The following is a 23,442-nucleotide window of genomic DNA, read 5'->3' on the forward strand; positions in this document are numbered from 1 at the left end:
ACTCTTAAGAGGCACTCACTCTTGGCATGGGAGACACCATCCACCTGGAAGTAATCTCTGATCCTTGTCCCAGGGTGTTCATGGCCTGGTGAGAGACACTCAGAACAAATGGGCTTCTTGCACAATAAAATGCAGTAGTGGAACTGTGGTCACAGTTGAACAGAGAAGGGAGCAGAGCATGTTCATGGAGTCTGGTACATGGTTGGGGTCCCAGACTAGCTCAGCTTCTGAATAAAAGTTTTCTGGCCCATTATCTAGGTTATATCTGACTTGTCTTCACACCAGCTGCAGGTACGAAGCTATGGGAGTTTTTACCAAGCCAATAAGTTTAGTTAACACCTATTATATGCTGAGCCTTGCATCAGGTCCTGCCTAAAGTGGGATTTCACAAAGAAGAGAGTTGGGTACAAAGAGAACACATTGTACCCATAGAAACCAGCATGAGAACCAGGGGCCAAAATGGATGGGCATGGGGGCAGAGGCTTTCAGGGAAGGGCAGAAGGAAGGCGCTGTGGCTCAGAGGAGTAAGGTCAAGGTAACTCGCTTTGTCCTCTGCATTTGCTTTCCCAAAAAATGCCTACTATGTGCCAGGCATTGCTGGGTGCTGGGGATACTGTGGGGAACAAAAGTAGACCTCAGGAACCATATAGTGGGGGAGGCTGACCTCCATCAAGTAATCCTAAATGCTATAAAGAGGGATGAGATGTTCTAATTTTTTAACTAGAGAGTCTGACTCAGGCAGGGAGGTCAGGCAAATTTTCCTTGATGAAGTAAGTTTCAGCTGAGGTCTCCAGACAAGGAGCAGGAAGAGCATGCACAAAGGCCCAATGGCAGAGGGAACATGATGAGCCAAGAGCCAGGGGCCCAATGTAAGTTAGGACTGGAGAAGCAGGCAGGACTCTAGGTGTGCAGGACTGTGGAGCCTGGCCCAATAGGAGAGCTGAGCACAGAGAGGAGATGCTGGGCCTCCTGGGAGTGATGGGGACCCATACTGCCCCAGCACTAAGTGATTACAGCTGTAGTGGAAGAACAGGCTACAGGTGGCCATAGGGATGGAGGCTCAGGATTGGCTCATGGCTAGCACCTCAAGATGGTCTCCCTTAGGACAGGTGTTTCAGATAGACTTTTAGGCCCATGTGGTGGTGGGGCTTGGAGACAGGATGTGCCAGGCAAAAGGCACAGCACAAAGAAGTGGGGACTTGCAAAGGTGTACCTAATTTGAGTGAGGGCAGAATAAATTGTGCAGGTAGCCAGGACTGGCCCCCACTGGTGGTGAGTCTTCCCTGGAGGCGTGTTCTCCTCCCCCCCTAGAAGATGTGACTTGGCCAGGACTCCACACAGCAGTTTCTAGATCCTGTATCTAACCTGCCCCAGGAATGACTGAGGTCTCCAGGGAAGCTTGGGGAGAGGAGGTGAGCAGAGGTTTGTGTCGCTTTTGTGCGACTGCAGGTGCTCAGCAGCGAGAGCCCCGACTCCCTGGGATTGACTGTGTGCCAGGTATTGAGCTTTGCTTTGTCAGGACTCCTTCCAGGGAGGTAGGTATCATTACCCCATCTCACAGATGAGGCAGTTGAGGCCCAGGAAGGTTGAATCGCTCGCCCAGAATCTCAGCACTGGAGGGAACACCAGGAACTGGACCGTGGCTCTTGAGCCCCATGATTGTCGGGCAGGGTATGACTCCGCTTCCTGTCCCCCGCAGCTAGGCCGTCATGGACAAGATCCTGGAGGCGGTGGTGACCTCGTCGTACCCTGCAAGCGTGAAGCAAGGGCTGGTGCGGCGCGTGCTGGAGGCGGCGCGGCAGCCGCTGGAGCGGGATCAGTGCCTGGCGCTGCTGGCCCTGGGCGCGCGCCTCTATGTGGGAGGCGCCGACGAGCTGCCGCGCCGCGTGGGCTGTCAGCTGCTGCACGTGGCCGGCCGCCACCACCCCGAGGTCTTCGCGGAGTTCTTCAGCGCGCGCCGCGTGCTGCGCCTGTTGCAGGGTGGCGCGGGTCCGCCGGGTGCCCGTGCGCTCGCCTGCGTGCAGCTGGGCCTGCAGCTGCTGCCCGAGGGGCCCGCGGCTGAAGAGGTGTTCGCGCTGCTGCGGCGCGAGGTGCTGCGCACCGTGTGTGAGCGCCCGGGGCCGGCCGCCTGCGCGCAAGTGGCCCGGCTGCTGGCGCGGCATCCGCGCTGCGTACCCGATGGCCCGCACCGCCTGCTCTTCTGCCAGCAGTTGGTGCGCTGCCTCGGCCGCTTCCGCTGCCCGGCGGAGGGCGAGGAGGGGGCGGTGGAGTTCCTGGAGCAGGCCCAGCAGGTGAGCGGGCTCCTAGCACAGCTGTGGCGCGCGCAGCCCGCCGCCATCCTGCCCTGCCTCAAGGAGCTGTTTGCAGTTATCTCCTGCACAGGTGCGTGTGCAGCAGGCGAGGGCCTGCTTGGGTCCCGGGGCAGTGGCTGTGTGTGGATTCCCCGCACAGTAGGGGGCACAGTAGCGCGGCATGTGTGTGCAAGGGGTGGGTGCAGCGGTGGGGGACTGCGAGGTTACCTCATTTAGTTAGCAGTCCTATCCTGAGCACCCACTGTGGATCCTCTGCTGTCGTGGGTGCTGGAAATCCTGGGAATAGCGGGCTGCCTGGTACAGAAAGAGCAATGAGCAGGAGTGGGAAGAATGGGCAGAGCGAGCCAAGAGAATGGTGGGTGATGGAGGCCTTTGGGTTAGGTGGGCTGCATGGAAGTTAGGCTCATGAACTAGGTCTTGAGAGACTGGCAGTAAGGACGATGTTCTTAATGTTCTGTCAGCAGGCAGGGGTTAGTGTTAACTCAAGTGTAGACTCTTGACCCTCCATTGGCAGCTGTGGAACTGGATGACAAAGAGCTGTGCCTTCCCCCATCATAGGGCTAGACTTGGGAAAGGGAGGGAGTATTCCTGGCAGGAAATAGAATCAAAACCCTGTGTACAGGCAGCACCTGGGCAATGAATTTGATTAACGAAATGTCCTTCTCACCTCTAGGCCTCTGACTATATGCCTTTCTTCCCAAGTGCACCCACCCCTCCTACCTTTTCTGGCTAGTTCTAGTGTAATCCCTTTTAAAGGACTTGCCCCTGCACCACAGTTGGAGGTTAGTGCTTTGTGCAGGTGCCCAGTACAGGACTGGGCCCAGAGTAATGCTGGCACAGGTGGCGAGTGGATGAGTGAGCAGGGAATCGGAGGCTGGGATGCTGTGGGGGGAGAGAAGAGGGCTCTGCTGTGCTCTTTGCAGAGGCCCAGCCTGTAGTTTTGTGGCAGCAAGAAGGCATGGAATGGTGGGGAAGGGAAGAGGGCTGGTGGCCTGGCTAAGCTCAGTCTATCTTTCTGTTCCAGAGGAGGAGCCACCATCTAGCGCCCTGGCCAGCGTGGTCCAGCACCTCCCATTGGAGCTCATGGATGGCGTGGTTCGGAACCTCAGCAATGACGACAGTGTGACGGACTCTCAGATGTTGACTGCTATCAGCAGGTGGGAAGCTGAGGGCTGGGCAGTGGGCAGGGCTGGCCCCCCCTTCCTCCCAGAAGCCCCTTCTGCTGGGTGGGGTTCTGTTCTAGGTTGAGGGTTGGAGGCCAGGCCCTCGTACTTTTTTAGTCATTCAGCCATTCTCTTAGCCCTGCTCTGTGCTTGCGCCTGGGCTGGATGTGAGGGACACAGAACCCTGCTATAATGATGCTGCCAGGCTAGGTACCAGCTATGTGACCCTAGAAGTGCTAATGAACTGTTTCCTCCTCTGTAAAAGTGGAGGTTGGTGGTGGTATGAGGAGTTGCCAGACTTTCAGACTTCCTCAGGGCTGTATAAGAAGGTGACAGTAGCTGGGCACTGCTATTGACGAGGCTGAGGCAGGAGGATTGTAAGTTTGGGGCCAGACTCAGCAATTTAGTGAGACTGTACCAAAATAAAAAATAGGTTGGAGATGTAGCTCAGTGGTAAAGTGCCTAGTACTGTAGCCCCCCAAAACAATAGAGTACTTTATGACATGCTCTCTAAGTTTGGCAAATACCATCAACAGTCTGGGTCCTTTCAGTTTATAGAGCTCTTGTGCATCCCTCTTCCCTTATTTGAATGTTGTCATATCTGTGATCTGTCCTAACCTGCCTGTCTGGGAACCCCAGAGTATGCCGCTGACACCCCACTCCAGCCCCTGCAGGCCTTTGCCTGTGCAGACCCCAGGCACCTGGCTTGCCTCTTCCTGCCATTCTTGTGCAGGCCCACCATCTCTGCAGGGCCTTCTTGGATTCCTTGTCATCAGTGGGTAGGAGCCTGGGCACTAGAGCTAAATTGCCCCGATACAATCCTGCCTCAACCACTTCTTACTGGTGACTTTGCATAAGTAATTCAACCTTTCTATATCAGTTTCCTCAACTATAAAGTAGTGTATAATTGAGCCCATTATATAGAGTTTTTAGGATTAAATTGGATGAAATGACAAACGTGTATAGGGCCTAGAACAGTGCTGTGGAAGCTATTATAATCAGCGTTACTTTCTTTGTTCTTCATAGCGCCGTCTGAGTCTAAAATAACAAACCTAGTGGTGTTTTCCCGAGTGCCTTCTGCATCAGCGTTGTGCCTAATCCAGTGCTTGGCACTGTGAGGATCAGATGAGTTGTTCCATATGAAGCAGGTAGCACCTTGCCCAATGCAGGCTGGTGCTACTTGGTTTTGGCTTTTGTTCCCTCCCTCACAGAATTGTCGTATTGACTGAGAGAGAGATCTTCCTCATTTAATAGAGGAAGAAACTGAGGCCCAGAGAAAGGAAGTGTCTTGCTCGGGTCACATGGTGAGGGCCTGTTAGAGCCAGAGCTTTCAGTCTCAGAGGTGGCTGGAGGTCCCATTTCCCTGCTGCAGCCCAGCCTGGAGGGCTGAGGTTTGGGGTGCCAAGAGGCTCCCTTCCTGGTGGGTGGAGCCTCAGTCTGTAAGGTGTCTGTGCTCATTTGCATTTTCTAGGAATTGTCTCTTATCTCACAAGACCCCACAGCTGCCCCGTGCAGGTGTGAGTCCCTGGGAACTGAAGATGTGGCTAGTCTCTGGGCTGCCCTCACCCGGGCACTTGGGCCTCACTCGTCCCTGTGTTGTTGTCACTTCCTTGCCAGGATGATTGACTGGGTGTCCTGGCCCCTGGGGAAGAACATTGACAAGTGGATCATTGCCCTGCTGAAGGGCCTGGCCGCTGTGAAGAAGTTCAGCATCTTGATTGAGGTTTCGCTTGCCAAAATCGAGAAGGTTGGTGGTCCCTGTCCTGGCCCAGGCCTGTGGTCTTTCCCATGGGTCCCTTGCTGAGGCAGTACAGATCTGGGAAGCAGAGTACTGGGGTTCCCACCCAAGCCCACTGTGTGATCTGGGCCAGTTCACTGCCTCTGTGGGCCTCTGGTTCCCCCCATCCATTCGTTCCTCTGATCACCCGTTGGAGTAAGGATGTCTTTGTCTGTCTGTCCACCAGATAGCTAACTTTCTTGCTGCCTGTTTTGCTGTTTATCAGTTCATCTGGGTCTGTGAGCACCTCCGTGTTCTTGCTCGTATATGGACCAGCTGCTTCAACTCCTGCCATGTCTCAGTTCCCTCTCTGGCCTGAGGTTGCCCTTGGCCTTGGGTAGCCCAGGTTGGAGGACTGATCAGGCACTTTCTTCTAGGTCTTCTCCAAGCTGCTGTACCCCATTGTCCGGGGAGCTGCCTTGTCCGTCCTCAAGTACATGCTCCTGACTTTCCAGCATTCCCATGAGGCCTTCCACCTGGTAAGAGGCCCTGCCTGCTTTCCCCAGGCCGGGTGGCCCTGCATTCCCCTCTGGCCTGGGAGGCAGATGTGTTTCGCTGTTGGAGGAGCAGTGGAGCCTGACGCCCAAGATCTGGAAGGCCTGGGGGTTAGTGCCCGGGAGTGCTGGAACCCCACTGCACAGGCAGGGTGCCGAGGCCACAGAATTCACCTGTCTTCCCCCTGGGCATACGGTAGAGTGACAGAGCCTAGACTGATGACAGCTAGTAGTCCTTGGGCCTGCCGTCTGCCAGGCACAGTGCTGAGGTCGGTACTGTGTTCATTCAACCAATTCCTAGACAGAGGTTCCGTCAGTTATTTTTCAGATGAAGAAAGGGAAGTTCGGGGTAGTTAAGTCACTTGTCCTGGCCACACAGCTGGTGACAGAACAGGGAAGGTTCAAGCCAAGTTGGTCTGACTCCCAACCCACTGTCCTTCCTATACACCATTGTCCCCCAGCATGCAGGTGACCTGGCCTCTAGCTTGGACCCTGTTGTCCTCATGGTCCTCTCTTGGCAGGGCTGCTGCCTCACTCTGCCTGCTTTCCCCTAGGACCTGCATGTGGGGCCCCAGATTCTGATGGCCTTGGTCAGGGAAGGGACACTTCACACTGTCCAGTTTGCTACAGTGGGATAAGCCAAGTTTTGGGGACTTGGGGTTGAGCCCTAGTCTGCCATTTACCCGATGTGGTGACCTTGGACTGGACACTTAAGCTCTCAGAACCTAGAATGGGGAAACTCTAGGACTGTGGGAGGGGATTGGATAAGGCGATCTTTGGAGCCTGTCACATGGTTAGGGTTAGCCATCCTTCTTGGCTCCCTCATTCCTGTGGCTCAACTTTGTCCTGACTTTATTTCAAACCCAAGGAGTTTGAAAATTGAAACCCATAGGACAGGGGATAGAGATGGGCTTTGGACTTAGACCTGGCTTAGGCACTAGCTTCCATAACCCACAGTGAAATGCTGGCAAATTGTGTAACCTCTCTGGGGCTGGGGGTGTAGCTCAGTGGTAGAGGACTTGCCTGGGATGTGTGAGGCCCTGGGTTCAATGCATAGCACTGCAAAAAAGTTTTTATTATATTACCTCTAATTTCAGTTTCTGCATCTGTAGGATGCAGGTGACTGTTGCCATGTAAAGTCATTGTGCAGATGAAGTGCTTGACACTTAGATGTGTGTTGGAGGAATGAGGGTGTTGATCCCTAGAGGCTGTGAACATGCCGGCAGGGGCCACCCAGATGACTGTTGTGGCCCCAGCATCGCTTCCAGGCAGAGTAGCCCTGGTCACTCAGGCCTTCAGGATCTTAGGGCAGGTCATTTGACTGAGGCAAAACAGCTGGGGCTTGTGTTCAGGCCGCCCTTCCACTGTGAGGAGGGTGTTTATCCTATTTCACAGATGAAGAAACGAGGCAGGAAGTCTTGGGGCATGTTTCATAAAAGGAATCGCCTGTCCACAGAGCTCAGCCCCATCTGGATGAAGGGGACAGTGGTCACATACCTTGAAGAGCTCTGGGTGCTTTTAGCAGTGACCACAGTCCCCCTTCTCAGAGGGTGAAGGGGGCTTGACCAGAACCCCCTCTGCTCTCACAGCTTCTCCCTCACATCCCCCCTATGGTGACCTCTTTGGTCAAGGAGGACTCGAACTCAGGGACCAGCTGCCTGGAGCAGCTGGCGGAGCTGGTCCACTGCATGGTGTTCCGGTTCCCAGGATTCCCAGATCTGTACGAGCCTGTCATGGAGGCCATCAAGGTGAGTCAGTCCTCCACTTGTCCCTCTGCCTGCTCTAGCCAGGTGCTAGCTTGGGTCTTCCTCAAGGCTACATCATGGCTTGGTGGCGGCCTCCCATTTTGTTCCTGGCTGTCTCCTGTCACATGCCCAGGGCCAGCCTGTGCTTCAGGCACACTGAGCTGTTTCTTAGATGGGTCATCCTGTCATGGCCGCCCTGAGCTCTTGCTTTTGTTCTTCTGTGAACCCTTTCCCCATCTGCTTCATGGCTCCCACTTGTCCTTCATGCCTCTGCACAAGTGTCGCCTCCCTCTGGAAGCCTTCCCTGTAACTCTCTACCACCCTGCTACCAGGTCTGGGCTCTCATGGCCCTGGTGCATACTGTCACACATTGTTCCTGTGTGTCTGTCCTCCACCAGAGTGAGCATTCCAGGGCAGGGTGTATAGTTGTTGATGGGCTGGTGCTGCTGGCCTGCTCTGTGCCACACCAAGACGGAACACGAGCATGAAGCAAATGGCCTCCCTTAGTGAGGAGCTCGCAGCCCAGGGCGGGTGTGTAAAGAAGACTGAACTAAGCAGCTTAGGATGTCTACAGGGGTGGCACCAAAGAGGGAGAGATCCTCTCCACTCAGAGGAGGCTACGCAAAGAAAGCGTTCTCAGCTGGCTTGGTGGGTCCCTAGGGTCTGACAGTCGCTAGCACCTGTAGGCAGTGTTACGTCTGACAGTGTTTTCCCACATAATTTTGTCTGAAGTTCACAAGAAACCTGTGAAGCAGATGATACCTCCTAGATGAGGACAATGAGGCTTGCAGAGGTTTGGGGATCTGTTGAGTCTCAGGTAGAGACGGCCGGGGATTGCCGAGGCCTTTCTCATGGTCTGACACAGAAGGCAGGCCCAGGTGTGGGGGAGGATGTCTAAGTTGGTGGCCCTTTGTTCTGCCCTTCACTACTGTAGCACTGAGTCCAGATGCCCTGGAAAGTGTCCATCACAGAACATCTAGAGATGCTTGTCAAAATATAACTAATATCTCTTTAATTAAATAGCTGAGTTGCAACAAAGGTCAGGGGTGATCCCCAGGGGCCAAAAAGGAGTAGCAGACTGAACTCTACAGTGGTGAGGAATGGTGCTCTTTTGCCTTGGGGTGGGGCAGGAGAGTAGAGAGCAGGTGAGATGGCCAACCTCGGCCATGAAGGGGCTTGAGATGGTGGGGACCAGAGATGAGGCTTAGGGTCTGTCCCCAGTAGGGAGTTGGCACTGTGTAGCCCACTGAAAGCCAAGAAGGGCTTTAGTGTTAATAAAAATCCAGAAAAAATATACACGTGGTCCAAAATAAACATCGGGGAAACTTCTGACTTGGTCTGGGCTCTGGACTGGGGGAAAAAAGTTTTTATAACCAGCAGCCTGCTTCATGTGGGTTTAGGGGTTCAAATTCAGGTCATTTGGGGGGGGGTTGTAGGGTGCCAACCTCAGATATTAGCATTAAAGTATTCAAAAACATAATACCCATGGGTTGCTTAGTAGACCAACATATCAAGTCATAAAGTCTTTTGAAAATGAGCTTATAATCCAAAAATCACAAAATGGGGGCAGTCCACCAGGCCTGAGAGTAAATCACAAAAAACTAAACCTTCTGAAAACTTCTTGGATCTTTGGGTTTTGAAACTTAACACAGGAGAGTGTTCTGGTAGCCAGAGTGAACAGCTGTGGAGGGGCTGCCTCTATAGGGCACAACTCCCTGTGCTGGGGGCGGGTAAGCAGAGGAGAAGGGACGTCCGCTTTCTGGGGATGTGCTGAACTTAGGGGACTGTCGGCACCCGTTTTCTGCCAGACTGAGATTCTGGTGAGCAGGGGCCGTGCTGTTTTTTTTTTTTTTTTTTTTTTTTTTTTTTTTTTTTTTTTGGGGTGGGGATGGTTACTGAGCCACATCCCCAGCCCTTTTTGTATTTTATTTAGAGACAGGGTCTCACTGAGTTGCTTAGTGCCTCACTTTTGCTGACGCTGGCTTTGAACTTGCAGTCCTCTGGAGCTGCTGGGATTACAGGTATGTGCCACTGCGCCTGGTGGCCATGCTGTTTTGATCTTTGTCTTCTGTGCCCAGGGACTAGGAGTGACTGAGTGGAGTATCATTACAGTGTGACTGTAGTGTCACGTCTGTAATTCCAGTGACTTGGGAGCCTGAGGCAGGAGGATCTTAAGTTTGAGTCCAGCCTGGGCAACTTAGTGAGACCCTGTCATCTCAAAAAAAAAAAAAGAAAAAAGTTCAGCAGTAGAGCACCTTTGGCTTCTTCAGTCCCCGAGGACCGCTGTGGCTGTGAAGTAAGGGCGAACAGAGGGGAAGAGAGCGTGGAGCTGCCTGGGGCATGAAGGAAACCTGAGATGAGTGAGACCCAGGTTCTGCAGGCTGGGGCCGATGGTCTGGTCTGGGGTCAGATACCTGCTCTAGTACGTGCAGGGAGTTAGGCTTCTGAAACGGGTGCAGATAGCGTAGGGATCCACTGGAGAAGTTTTCTGGAACGCCTCATGGGAAGAGGGCATTGGAGTTAGACCTGGACCAGTGGAGACTGGCAGGAGGACACTCCCGGTGAGTCGGAGGGAAAGGCCCGGAGGGGGTGACCCTAGTCCTATTTGGCGGTAATGTGTGTGGGTGGTGGTGGTGGTGGTGGTGAAAGTCACAAAGGTTGGCAGAGCCAGAGCTTGGGAACAGGCTGAGTCACTGCTTAATCCAGTAGGTCTAGACTTTTCAAACCTTCCAGCAAGGCACTGCTGTCAGAGGAGGGGACTTACCGGGAGCAGTCTGACATGACCTCCTTCTCTACAGTCTTAAAGCCTATGAAGTATATACTTATACTTCACAATGACAGACACTTGTTTCAATGTAAACACACTTTTCTTCCTTGAATGTTAGTGGATAGCACCAGAAAGCTGTGCCGCATTTGTCCTGTGGCTTTGAAACCCCTTGGTGCAAGGCTGATGGTATGTTTATGAAATTCTTTCTTGTATGTTGTACATATATATTTGTACACATGTCCTTTTGTAAATAAGTTCTGGAAAGATCTCTTGTAGATGTGTTAAGTTATGGCAATTTCTCTGGGAGCAGTGGTCCTTGTTAGGGAGTTGTATATAATTCAATATCATAAGGGATTTGAGAGTTATTTGGAAATTTTATTTTCCTAGGAGTACTAAGTTCTCTGGGAAGAATGGTCGTGGTTGTTTGGCTGTGTTGCCCGTCCTCCATGTGCCTCTGCGTGTGGAATTCTGTCTTTTGTCCCTATTCACGTGTGCGGTGGGAGATTAAATCGAGCTTAATAGGAAGAGAACGGAAGATGCTGAAACAGTATCCACTGCTCTCCCACTGGCTGCCTTTCTTCTTCTTCTTTTTTTTTTAATCTGTGAGAAGTGACTCACTAATCCTATAAATCATCTGATAAATGATCCAGGGAAATGAGTGAGCAAAAGTGTAAAACCATAGCCGAGCAAGGCCTTCTGCGTTAGCCAGAGGATGTGCACTGGGGGCAGGCTTTGGGCGCAAAGGTAGTTTGAGGCCCTTTGGTGTCTTGGACTAATCTAGGGAAGGACCTTGTGCTTAGAAGCCAAAAATATGAATACAGCTGGAGGAGCTCTTAAGAACATTGCTTAAGGCTGTAGAGTCACACCCCATGTGCATAGGTGGGTTTTAGAATATGTTGTGGTTGGAACCATTGCCTGGTGGCCTTTTAGGTGCAGCTGTTTGATGTAACAAAGAGCAAGGAGTGGAAAGGTGCTCATGCCCGAGCCCAGGGCTGAGGACCCTACCTCAGACCCCTGGGCCTGCCCACATCCTCACTGGCCTCAGGTGCTGGGGCGACTAGTGCTTCTGAAAACTGACTAGCAGATCCAAAAGTAGAAGGTGAAGTGGGACCGTCCCCATGAGTGAGTGCCATGGAGCATAGGTGCCATGCTGGTTTTAGGAAGAAGCGTCCTTGCTTGACAGGTGAGCAGGCAGAGGCCCAGGGAGGTCAGCAGAGGGGCTTACTGACCACGACCAGACGGCGAGTGAGGGCGAGCGTTAGGGCTGGAATTGAGGGCTTGACGGCCCTGGATTTGACCTGTGGGCAGGTGTTGGCGTCGCTTTCTGGTATATCCTGGGCTCTGCTGGGAACATGCTCATTCTTCACTTGCTGCTTCTGTGACCCTGAACCATTCTTTTCTGAGTCCTAGTTTTTTTATCTAAAATGGGGATGTGCCATCTTGAAGCAGTTGTCACCTGAAAGATTCTGTAGAGGTTCACACATCAAAATGAGGACCTGACTTGAGCTGTGAGCAGGGGCATCGCTGCAACGCCTCCGAGTGGCGGGCTTGGGAGGTGCTGGGGCAGCCTGCAGTCCAGGAGGGCTTCCCAGAGGAGAATTTTTGAGCCGACCCAGGTGCCTGCTTATTCCCTCCTCAGGACCTCCACGTTCCCAATGAGGACCGCATCAAGCAGCTACTGGGGCAGGATGCCTGGACCTCGCAGAAGAGTGAGCTGGCTGGCTTCTACCCCCGGCTCATGGCCAAGTCGGACACGGGCAAGATTGGTTTAATCAACCTGGGAAACACGTGCTACGTGAACAGCATCCTCCAGGCCTTGTTCATGGCGTCTGAGTAGGTGCTGCTTCTGAATTCCTCGTGTGCCCTCCCCTTCTTTTGCGCTCCCTGCTGAAAGGTGGGGGTGGGCCTTGCTTTGCATTGTTGGCGTGATTCTCTGGGGTCTGTGGCCTCAGGTGGACTGTCTCGGGAGGGGGCTGCTCTGGGTTGGCTGGTGCCCCTGACTTCCCCTCGAGTTCTGGAGATGCAGTGTCTTCAGGTTAGGATTCCCACTGACCCTGGTATTAGACACCTCTCTCCTGTTCTTAATGAGACAAACATAGCCTTAGTTGTCCGTGGCCACTTATGTGCTTCATGGGTTGCTTAAAAATGACTCCAAGTTTCAGCTTGGTTCAGTGAGAGGAAGCTTGGGTTCTGCTATATAGTGTGACCTCAGGTCAATATCTTCTCTGAGCTTCTGGTTCAGTGGGAGGAAGTTAGAGCTAATATTTAAGGCTTCCTAAGACACTGCTTATTCTTCTCAAACTGTCTGGTGAAGGACTAGTTTTGTTATGTTGTTTTGATTTTTGGTGTGTACAGACCATTATTTCTGTAAAATAATTTGCCAGATACATGGTCATGTGCTTGTATGATCACAGTTGTGTTAAAATGCGCAAGCTGGGCACGATGGTGCATGCTGACACTAGCTGCTTGAGAGGCTGAGGCAGGAGGATCACAAATTTGAGGCCAACCTCAGCAAACTAGCGAATTTAAAAAGGGCTAGGGCTATAGCTCAGGAACAGGTGCCTAGCATGTGTGAGGTCCTGGGTTTGATCCCTGGTCTGGCAATACTTTGAGTCCTGCTGTTCTGTGCAGCAGCTGTGTGGTGGCAATGTGACTGGCCTTCCCAGAGATGCTTGTGGGAACCGAAACTAAGCTGGGCCTCGGAAGTTGTCTTATTCCAGAGTCAGGAGGGCTCCTCCTGTTCTCATAGGATCAGACCCCCGTCACTGGGAGCCGGTCTGCCCCTGTGCTGTCCTTTGCAGCGCGACCCTCACACTGACCCTCCCCCATTGCAGGCAGGGAGTAACTGGAGATGGAGTGGGGGGAGGGCTGAAGGTGGGAAAGTCCTGCTGCTCTGGATGGGTGTGAATGGCCTTTCCCGGGAGAAGTGACAAGCAGTGTCTGAGAGGCTGGGATGATGTTGGTGTGCACTCTGGCATGCCAGCATCCCAACCTTGGAACACTGGAGTTGCGGGGTGTCAGAGCCAGAGGGAACTGCAGGGGTGACCTTGTTGTATCCTTTGTCATCATACCGAGACCATTGCTGTGTTCCTGACTTCAGACACTGTAGGCTGAGTTGTCCACCATCTCCTCCTCCCTGGCCTCTGGCCTTACCTGGAGCAGGAGACATCCGGAGGCTCCGGGTAGCCCGCTGTGTGGCGAGTGGAGACTCCAGGGCCCTGGGCTCACCCTGGGTGCTCCTGCTTTGTTTTGAAGCTTTCGACACTGCGTGCTCCGCCTGACTGAGAACAACTCGCAGCCCCTGATGACCAAGCTGCAGTGGCTCTTTGCCTTCTTGGAGCACAGCCAGGTGCGTGCAGGGCCCTGCAGCGTGGGGCTGGGGGAGGTGCCACAGGCCCTGTGGTGCTGCCCTTCCTGGCTCTGGGACCTGGCTGTGTGCTCCCGCTACCTGCTCCAGGCTGGCACGGGCTCATGGTCTAAGTTGCGGGGAATGAGGTGCCTGCCTGGCAGGAGGGGCTCTGGAGCCCTGCTGCCTGCGTCTACCTTCAGCCACTCAGCCAGTTGCATTAAGGTGTTGGCTTCCTTCATCTACTGCCATTTGTGAGCACCCACGTTGCCAGGTGGTACCCTGGAGGCTGTTGGAAGTACCAAGGAAAGCAGAGCAAATAGGCTGCCCTTGCGGAACCTAGATTCCATGGCTGGGGATTCTGCATGGCTCTGTGGGCACAGAGATGAGGAAGCCTTGTCTGAGCTATGGGCAGAGGGGCCTGTAGGGGACAGTCGAAGGGAAGGGAGCGTGGTGTGTGGGGAGGGAGGTGTTAATGATGGAGGAAAAGGTGTTGGGAAGGTGTCCAAGACAAGGCCACACCGCACAGGGTTCTCATTTTTATAGGGGAGGGGTGTTCTAGGCAGAGCGGGCGGCGAGCTTGCACCAAGCAGGTGTGCGAGGGAAGAGCAGAGTCCCAGAAGAACGCTCATCTCCCAAGACCCTGTGCGGGTAGGTCAGGGATAGCCAGGAAGCGGAGGACTTGGGAGGAAGCTAGGATGTTTGGAACGGAGTCCTGGGAGCCCTCAGGCCTAGTGGGCAGCAAAAATAGTGGGCATGTGACTGGTGGCTTCTGGCTCCACTTTCCCCTTCCTTGTCCTAGAGGCCTGCTATTTCCCCTGAGAACTTCCTGTCTGCATCCTGGACACCCTGGTTCAGCCCTGGCACCCAGCAGGACTGTTCAGAGTACCTGAAGTACCTGCTGGATCGGTAAGGGAGGCCAGGCCCCTGGCTCCGGGCGGGACCAGAGAGGGTGTGTCGGGGAGAGCCCTCCCCTCCCAGCTGGGTTGCATCTTCCTGGAAACAGGAGTGCGGCTTCCCACGTGTGGCAGGCAGGGGAAGGTGTGCACCAAGAGTGTGGGCCAGGCCTGAGTGTGGGAAATCTGGAGATGCTGAACTGCATGGGGGACTCTGGGGGGATTGTGGGGTGTGTGTACACATTGTGCTGTGTGCCTGAGTCGTTGGTCCTTGTCACTGCCCTGGGGTGTGGCACCTAGGTCTGGCGTATCTTTCCATGGTGTCTGTGTGTGCCTGCATGCAGTGAGTCTGAGGTTTGTGCTGGCTCTGTGCACGTGCACGGGTATGTCAGCATGCCATTGTGTACGTGTGTCCCCTGGGCAGACTCCTGCATTTGTCCATCAAACCTGAGGCCAGCTGCACAGGGTGGATGGGCGGGATCAAGGCGGGTGCCCGCAGGTGGACTCAGACCCTGTGCTCTCCAACCGCTCCAGGCTGCACGAGGAGGAGAAAACCGGGACCAGGATCTGCCAAAAGCTCAAGCAGTCCAGCTTGCCCTCCCCACCCGAGGAGCCCCCCAGCCCAAGTTCAACCTCCGTGGAGAAAATGTTTGGAGGCAAGATTGTGACCCGGATATGCTGTCTCCACTGCCTGAACGTCTCCTCCCGGGAGGAGGCCTTCACGGACCTCTCTCTTGCCTTCCCTCCTCCCGAGCGCTGTCGCCGCCGCCGCCTGGGCTCTGTGATGCTCCCTGCAGAAGATGTCAGAGCCCAGGTTCCCAGCAGGGTGGGTCCCCGGAGGCAAAGGAAACACTGCATCACAGGGGACGCACCTCCCACCGTGCTGGACATTGGAGGCCTGGGCTCCCCCGGAGCTGGGGGGCAGAGTGACCGGGAGGAGAAGGTGGAGAGGGAGGAGGAAGGGAAGGAGGGGAAAGAAGAAGCGGGAAAGGAGGAGGAGGAAGGGACACGGGAGGAGGAGGAAGGGGAGGAAGAGAAGGAAGAGAAGGAGAAGGGGCACGAAGAGGAGAAGGAGGAAGAGAAGGAGAAGGCCGACCACGAGGAGAAGGAGGAGGACAGCTTGGGACCAGGCACCCACCGGGATGCCGCCGTCGCCGCCCCCGCCCCCTCCAGGGAGCAAACGTGCGGCCCCGAGGGCTCCCGCTCCGTCCTGGACCTGGTCAACTACTTCCTGTCCCCAGAGAGGCTGACCGCAGAGAACCGCTACTACTGCGAGTCGTGCGCCTCCCTGCAGGACGCCGAGAAGGTGGTGGAGCTGAGCCAGGGGCCGCGCTACCTCGTCCTCACGCTGCTGCGCTTCTCCTTCGACCTGCGCACCATGCGGCGCCGCAAGATCCTGGACGATGTCACCATCCCCCTCCTGCTCCGCCTGCCGCTGGCTGGTGGCCAGGGCCAGGCCTACGACCTGTGCAGCGTGGTGGTGCACTCCGGAGTGTCCTCGGAGAGTGGCCACTACTACTGCTACGCCCGGGAGGGCGCCGCGCGTCCAGCCCCTCCTTTGGGAACTGCCGATAGGCCAGAGCCCGAGAACCAGTGGTACCTGTTCAACGACACGCGGGTGTCCTTCTCCTCCTTCGAGTCTGTCAGCAACGTCACCTCCTTTTTCCCCAAGGACACGGCCTATGTGCTCTTTTACCGCCAGCGGCCGGGGGAGGTGCCCGAGGCGGAACCGGGCTCTCCCAGAGTCCGAGCAGAGCCCACGCTGCACAAGGACTTGATGGAAGCCATCTCCAAAGACAACATCCTCTACCTGCAGGTGAGCACACCCGTGGTCTCTGCTGTGACCTGGATGCCGGTCCAGCTCGGCACAACCCCGACTTGGATCATTGTTAGCTCTGAGTTGCTTCCTTCTCTTACTTTTTTTGTAGTTCTGGGATCAAACCCAGGGCCTCACACGTGCTATGAAAGTTCTATGCTGTGCTACGGCCCAGCCTGCTTCCTTTTTAAAATCCATGCATCCTTTCAGCACTCAGTACCTGGAATATGTCAGTGGCCCTGACACGATCCCCTCCTTCAGAGGAGCAGGTGCTAAATAATTAATCTTGCGGTTGTTAGTGAGGGTGTTGAAAGAGCTGCCTGGCGGTAGTCAGTGGGTAGGGAGTGCTACAGGCAGCTGTGGAGGGGCCACCTACCCGTGACCCCATATATAACTTTTCCTGATTCTCTTCAGTTCCAGAGTAGCATTAAAATATTCAGCAACAGGGACAGGCCACTGGCCATGATGGTCAGAGCAGTCACCGCAGGGCCTGCAGATCCTGCACCTAGAGCTGGTGTTTTGTGGGGTGGGAACATTTCTGTGGGAGACTGGGGGCAGGCAGGGCGGTGGCGAGGGGTCTGTGAGGCTGATCTCACTGGCAGGAGAGGAGCTTGCTCCCGGGCAGAGGCTGCTCATCATGCCTTGAGAGGTAGTAATTTGGACACCTGGTCAGGAAGCCTGTGGACAAGTTCCTATGTGGTGTGACTTGACCCTTGAGGTCCCTGGACTTTCTGCTTGTGCATCAGGCCCTTGTCAACTAGTTAAGTCTTGTATGAATGAGTTCCTTCCTTCCTTCAAGGGACTAGTTTCTACTGAGAGGAGGTGGCGGGTGGGGGGAGGATATTGAAGCCTAGACCTAGGGTGGAGGGGTCTGCCCCTCGCATCCTGCCACTGGCTGGAGTGCTGCGTTTCCTCTGTGGCCCAGCCCTGGAGACCCAGAAGGGACACTCCATGTGCTGAGTTGGGTGGCACTGGGAGGGGAGTGAAGGAGGATCTGGCAATGGGCTTCTGATTTTTAAGCTACTCCTCCACCCTCACCTGTGTTCCAGGAGCAGGAGAAGGAGGCCCGCAGCAGGGCGGCCTACATCTCTGCCCTCCCTGCATCTCCACACTGGGGCAGAGGCTTTGATGAAGACAAGGATGAGGATGAAGGCTCTCCAGGGGGCTGCAACCCTGCAGGTGGCAACGGAGGTGACTTCCACAGACTGGTCTTCTAAAGTGGACCTTCCCCAGCCTGCTCCCACCTGCTGCGGCACCACAGCCAACCTCAGGGGGCCTCGAGCCCCTCCTGGGAGCCAGGTGGGGTCAGGGCAGTGGAGGCCCAGGGCTGAAGAGGGCCCTTCCAAGGGCAAGGAGGATGGAGAGGGAGCGTCTAGGATGTCAGTCTTCAGCTGAAGGGCACACAGAAACCCAAATATGGAGGGGAGACCCAAACCCCTTAAACTGGGCCTCAGGCCCTAGTACTGGGATCAGTTCCATTAAGATTTTACACACAAGTGTCCTGGTTCACTTGGAGCAGCTTGGATGGACCTGTGCTGGGCTTCGCCTCCCTCACTTCCCTGCAGGCACCATCCTGGAGACCCTGAGCTGGCCCTGGAGCCAGGGCCGAGCTTCTGCTCAAGCGTCCTGTCCAGTAGCACTTAGCACTCCTCTTCCAGCTCTTGCTCCATAGGATAAGCAGCACAGTGGGATCCAAGTCCTTGCACCAAGAAAGGGGCTGCTTGTCACCTCTGCCTGCCTGCCTTGTTTCTCTAAGGGGGTTTGGGAGGCAAGGCATGTGGGTGCCTTTGGGGATACCTGCACGGACTGTACTTTCTGGAGGAGTGTAGATGAGAAAGCCACGTAGCACAGGATCAGAGACGAAGGATCGCCCCTGCCTCACTCCTTTAGCTGTCCCCCTACACAGCATTAGAGGAGAGACCCTCCCCCAGCGCACCCCAGCCTGCCTCAGTGCCTGTGATCCCACTATTTGTATCTCCCTCCTGGTTAAGGCTGAGAATTCTTATTTTATTGCAAATGTTTTCTTGTCAGGAAGCCATCAACGGCTCCGAGGAAGCTGGCTGGCTCGGCTCCTCTGATCGGCGGGCCACGTGAGGGCTGGGTGGGGGGACTGTGAAGCACAGACAGACCTCATTGTGCCCTGACCCTGCTCGAGCCCTTCCAAATGGAGAGAAGCGATCCATGTTCTTAAACAGGAATAAAACTAGGTTCTCTGAAGCCTGGGAAGGATGTTGTTCTTCCCCGTCTGAGGGGCCTTGCCGCGATGTCTGCTGTGCCCTTGGTTTTCTCGCCGTGCCCAGGTGGTGACCTGGGCTCCTGGTTGGTAAAATGAGGCTCTGCCCCGCCCCCTGGTGACTTGTGGAACACAGAATGGTGGCGAGAGCCCTCGGTGCAGAAATGCCAGGACTAGTTGAGCCCAGAGGGCAGAGCTGGGACCTGAGATGAGGACAGAACAAGACGAGGTACTGGTAGAAGGGATGGTGCAGTGGTTATGGGATGTCCAGTGGCCTGCTGTTTGGGGGACTCACCTATCAGGTGGGCCTGGAACCCCAACGTCTTGAGACTTTGCAGACCCCAAGAACTCTGGGTTGCCCAGAAGCATCTGTTGCCAATATTCTAATCCTTCCCTCTGAGAAGCTGGGAGTAGCAAGGCAGCTCCCTCCCCAGGGCTCGCCCCTTTAGGAATGGCTGTGTGGGGCCAGGACCTGCCCTCCCCACAGGCCACTTTCCACCAGGTCTGCCCGTCCCTTTTAGGAGAATAAAGCTGGGAAGGCAGGGACAGAGGTGGTGGCAATGGTGTGACCAAGGGTTTCAAGGGCCGCTGGTAGAGAAGTTGTTTTGGTCCAAATGTGAGACTCTGGACACGAGAGACGCTAATGGGGGACACTCCCCAAGTGTGCCTTCTGAGAAAGGTGAACTGGTGGATGCCTCTTTACCCTGAGGTAGAGAGGATTCATTCTTGCCCCTAGCCAAGAAAAGTCCCCAATTATTCCCAATGAAAATGGAGCAGTCCAGCACATAGGCCTTCCTGGGATCATTCAAGAAATGATTCTGAAACATTTTTCCCTCGGGGATTGAACCTAGGGGTGTTCCACCATTCAGCTACATCTTTTGAGTCAGGGTCTTGCCATGTTGCTGAGGCTGGCCTCCAGTTTGGAATCCTCCTGTTTCAGCCTCCTGAGTTGTTGGGATTTCAGGTAGTGTACCACTGCATGTGACTGAAACTCTTTTGGGGAAGGTGTGTTCGTGCCTAGGCGTGGCAGCTGTGTCACTGCTCACCTCAAGCTGGATTTGAGTATGGTTCTCCCCAACCCCTCAGACAAGCAGAGTCAAGCAGCCCTCTCTGGGTTGCATTTCTAAAGGACTTTATTGTTGTCCTGCTCCAATACCACAGTAAAAAGGGACCTGCAAGCTCCAGGCCTGTACCATGTGTCACCACAGCAAAAACACAGCCCAAATGAACATGTTTCCCACCCCACCCCCAGACCTGCTCACAAGATAAATACGTGTTACAAATTTTTAAAAAAGAAAACAGAATAAATTAATAACTTAAATGATTAGGCACCAACAGTGATTTGAAAAATTAAATGTCAATTTTAAATGGTAACAAGACAAGAAGACTGGACTGCTTCTGGCCCAGTTTTTCTTCCCAACAAATAGTGACAATTCTGTGCGAAATGATTCTAAGATTCAAGATACAAGTAGTCAACAAATTACACAAGAACACGCACCACCAGACACCACAGAACAGCATCGCCTCCAGCAGTCCCTTCAGGGAGCCTGCTGGTCCCACAGAACTTGGCAAGTCCCAAAAAGATGGCCCCATGGGGACAGCCTCAGTCCCCACACTTTTGCAGCTGAGGGCCCAGAAGGAAGAGCTAACTCCCCTGCGTTCCTCCAGAGCTCTGTCAAAGGGGTGGGGGTGGGGGGACAGCTTGGGGCCGCGCCTAGAGCTCTGCGGCAGGGAGAAGCAGAACGGAGCCTGGGCTCTGAAAACTTGGTTGTGCTTCTGTTCTGAGAATGGGCTTGGGTCAATGATGTGAAATGCAGAAGTCACCAAGATCAAGCTAGGGAGGGGACTGAGTTAACTGGCTGATGCTCTGGGTGCCAAGCCAGACCCTGGAGAGAGCTCCCCTCCAAGCCTCTTCCACAGCTCGGCGGCTCTGGGACCCCCTGACCCAGCCTCCCTTCTCGTGGACAGTCCCTTTCCTTTGTTCCCACTTGACCTTTCTTGACCCTTGCAGGTATGACGACCTCGTAGGTACGAAGCTGGAGGTGGGTGATGGCGGCTCCTGTGGAGAGCCCTGGGCAAGACCAGTCCTTGTGTGGGCTGTTAGGTGAGAGGTGTCCCTGTTTTGGGGTCTCACCAGGAGGTGAACTTTGACCTGTGCGTAGGCCAAAAGACCTGTTTTTTTTTAAACCGAGTTGGCTTCCTCTTTTGGGGGGTGGGCAATGGGTGTGTGTTAGATGCGCCTGGTGGTTTGGGGCTTGAGAGACAGAGCTCTGCTCTCCACAGGCTCCTCTCCTCTGGTCCTTTCTTCACCCATTCTTGCATCCTGAGGGTTTGGGTGGTCACAGAAACGAAGAGCAGGGAACCCTCTATACGACTGACTGGCATCGACACCTGTCTGAGGACCAACCAGTTTCATTCACTTCATGGCACATTCAGAACATGACAGTTTTATGGCACCCTGTGTCAACAGGGCAGCACCAATTAAAGCCTCAGCCATGTGGGACCCCTGTAGAGAGCCTTACAGGGACAGTCGGGGTGCGCAGAGTGAACCAGCACCCTGCAAACCCTGCCTGGGGTAGCCACAGCCACCATTTAACCGTGGGGACACTGAGGTATGGCCTCGGCACTTCCGAGGTCTGTGCCCACCCTCCAGCTGCTTTTGCCCTCAGAGCGAAAGGTTTTCCGAGCCTCTCCCTCCTGCTCCCTCCACTGGACGGACCTAGGCCCTTCGTTCCTTTTCCTTCCGCTGCTCAGAGGCTCATCTTCCTAGAATCGCCTTCTCTGGCTGCACCTGCTCCCCACTCTGCCTCAGCCCCTTGAGAAGTGTCTTCATTTCCTTAGCACTTCACCAGCGTCTATCTTGTGTCCTTGTCCTTTTTCATGGGACCTTCTCACGTTCAGTGACCTAAATGATCCTGGAGCTGCGTTCAGCTAACACCAGGAGCAGGCTACTGTTGAGGCAAGGACCGCTCCCAGGCTGGGACTTCCTGGAGAGGCGCCAGGCCGTCGGCCTGGTGAGGTGTGCGTGCTCCTGGGAGCGCAGGGCTGAGTGGGGGCCGCCTGCACCAAGCGTGGTGGGGAGTCATACTTGTGGAGGAAGAAGGGCTGCTCACCCTGGGGCACAATGAAATGACTGGTCTGTCCTGTTGCCTCTGAAACTTGAAAATCTGGTCAATAACTTTCAACATAAGAAATTTAGACTCTTCCCTACTTTACCCACCATCCTCGGTCCTAGGAATGCCCTTGTACAAGGTGTCACTCCTTCACTTCGTCCCATCCTGAAGACCCACAAGCTGCCCTGGGCTCTTCACCAGGCCCCGGGCTGTGCTTCCTCACTTGCTGCGTGGCTCACGCCCTGCCTCCCGATCACCAGGCTCCCTCTGCACCCTCCCAGTCCACAGAAACTTACTTGCTGCACCATCCCCTCTGCAGTGTCCCTGCGCTGCCCCATGCCTGGCACGCCCTTGCCCCAGGGTTCCCCTTGACCCTTGCATCACCTCCACCTCCACTGCATTCCCTCCCTCACCCCCTTACCATGCTGGCGCTCCCACACCCCGAGTTGCCAGCTCAGTCCAGGCCTCCTTCTGCAGGGTGCTCCGGAAGGACTGCTCTCTGTCCCAGAGTGCCCTGTGACACCAGAGGTCTGGGGCCCGAGTGCACAGTGTCCTTGCCACTCCAGGCCCTGTTCTTGGTGTTCTGGTTGCCCATCATTCCCAGGGTTCCCTTCCTTCTGTCTTTTAGCCTTCAGCATCTCCCACTCCCAAGTACTAGCTCTGTGTGGCTTTGGCCTGAAACTGGGGACCCCGGCAGGTATGAACTGCCCTTCTTTCTGGGGACAGAGTTCCTTTGTCCCTTAAGATTACCTCTGACCTTCATCTCAACTAATTTCATCTTTTGGCAGCCTTGCCTCTTGCCTGTTGAGAAAAACAGGAATGAGAAAGTCCACGTCCACTTTGGTCTGCTGGTCCTCGGCTCCCTGGGTTGTCCTCTTCTGGGACTGAAGGAGAGGTAGCCCAGAGGAGGAGGACAGAGGGTGGAGGGCTGTGGCTGAACGTGAGGTGGTAAGCCTGGCTCAGAGTCCCCGCCCTCCCTCCAGCGTTCAGTGGACAGTCAGGTCTCCAGGCCAGGAGGAGGTTTTTTGGCAATAGCTCCTAACTAAGGTGGGTGGAGGCACAGCCAGTATTGATAAGTCACAGGTGGGCCCCAGGTGGGCAGAGGAAGTACCCTCAGGGCCTCACCTTCCAGGGAAGGGTCAGGGTCCCTGATGTCAAGTGCTTTGAAGGCCAAGAGTGGCAAAGTGGAGGGGCAGGGAGGGAGCTGAGAGAGGAAGGAGATGGAGAGGAGCCAGCTGGGCTCCTGCCTCCTGGCCTCTCTCTGGCTTGGTGGCCCCACGTCACAGCTTGGCGCCCTTGGAAGGCTCTGAGGACTGGCGCACATCTGTCCACTCCTGCATGGTGTTCTGCAGAGCTTGGGTCTTCTCCTTATCCACCTGGACATAGTCCACCTTCTCGTCTGATGTGACAGATGACGTGGATGGCTGAGGGGACAGAGTGGGAGTGACTGTAAGTCACCTGTAAGGTGGGGAGAGTGGGGTCTTCCCAAGCTGTGTCAAGAGGAGGGAAGGGGCAGGGAGATGGCCTCTGTGCCACTTGGACCAGACTCTAGAACTGCCATCTTTCTCAGTGTGTGCTCTACAGTCGCACGTCCTTGCAGATCATCTTCCTGTCAGACACAACCACCCGCCAGCCCTTACTTCCCACCAAGCCTTAGGAGGACCCAGGGCTTCTCTTGGCCTTGATTAAAGGGCCCAGGTCTTCATCTCTGCCCTCCACTTCCCTCCGGCCATTCTTTCAGGGAGAAGCTGTTGAGTCCCAGTAAACCCCAGCTCTAGGG

The 23,442-nt window shown here is 54.9% G+C and overlaps 2 protein-coding genes across 6 annotated transcripts in view; one reads left to right on the forward strand and one right to left on the reverse strand.

Moving 5' to 3' along the window:
* The window catches only part of Usp35 (ubiquitin specific peptidase 35), a 23,747-nt gene extending 5,230 nt beyond the window's left edge, over nt 1-18,517 (forward strand). For 3 of the 4 annotated variants that reach the window (XM_047518842.1, XM_047518841.1, XM_047518840.1), the window contains exons 2-12: nt 1,700-2,382; nt 3,337-3,469; nt 5,093-5,222; nt 5,630-5,731; nt 7,336-7,494; nt 11,898-12,091; nt 13,514-13,607; nt 14,407-14,513; nt 15,035-16,316; nt 17,366-17,507; nt 18,348-18,517. In XM_047518842.1, coding sequence (XP_047374798.1) covers nt 1,710-2,382; nt 3,337-3,469; nt 5,093-5,222; nt 5,630-5,731; nt 7,336-7,494; nt 11,898-12,091; nt 13,514-13,607; nt 14,407-14,513; nt 15,035-16,316; nt 17,366-17,507; nt 18,348-18,394 — 3,063 coding nt within the window. In that variant the 5' untranslated portion in view covers nt 1,700-1,709 and the 3' untranslated portion in view covers nt 18,395-18,517. Of the gene's footprint in view, nt 1-1,699; nt 2,383-3,336; nt 3,470-5,092; nt 5,223-5,629; nt 5,732-7,335; nt 7,495-11,897; nt 12,092-13,513; nt 13,608-14,406; nt 14,514-15,034; nt 16,317-17,365 lie in introns of all 4 variants that reach the window. The other variant, XM_047518843.1, reaches the window with a different exon arrangement.
* Nucleotides 18,518-19,670: 1,153 nt separating this feature from the next.
* The window catches only part of Gab2 (GRB2 associated binding protein 2), a 188,441-nt gene continuing 184,669 nt past the window's right edge, over nt 19,671-23,442 (reverse strand). For both annotated transcript variants that reach the window (XM_047519264.1, XM_047519265.1), the window contains exon 10: nt 19,671-23,086. In XM_047519264.1, coding sequence (XP_047375220.1) covers nt 22,943-23,086 — 144 coding nt within the window. In that variant the 3' untranslated portion in view covers nt 19,671-22,942. The remainder of the gene's footprint in view (nt 23,087-23,442) is intronic.

Source organism: Sciurus carolinensis, chromosome 11, assembly GCF_902686445.1.
Source record: "Sciurus carolinensis chromosome 11, mSciCar1.2, whole genome shotgun sequence".
Classification (NCBI taxonomy): domain Eukaryota; kingdom Metazoa; phylum Chordata; class Mammalia; order Rodentia; family Sciuridae; genus Sciurus; species Sciurus carolinensis.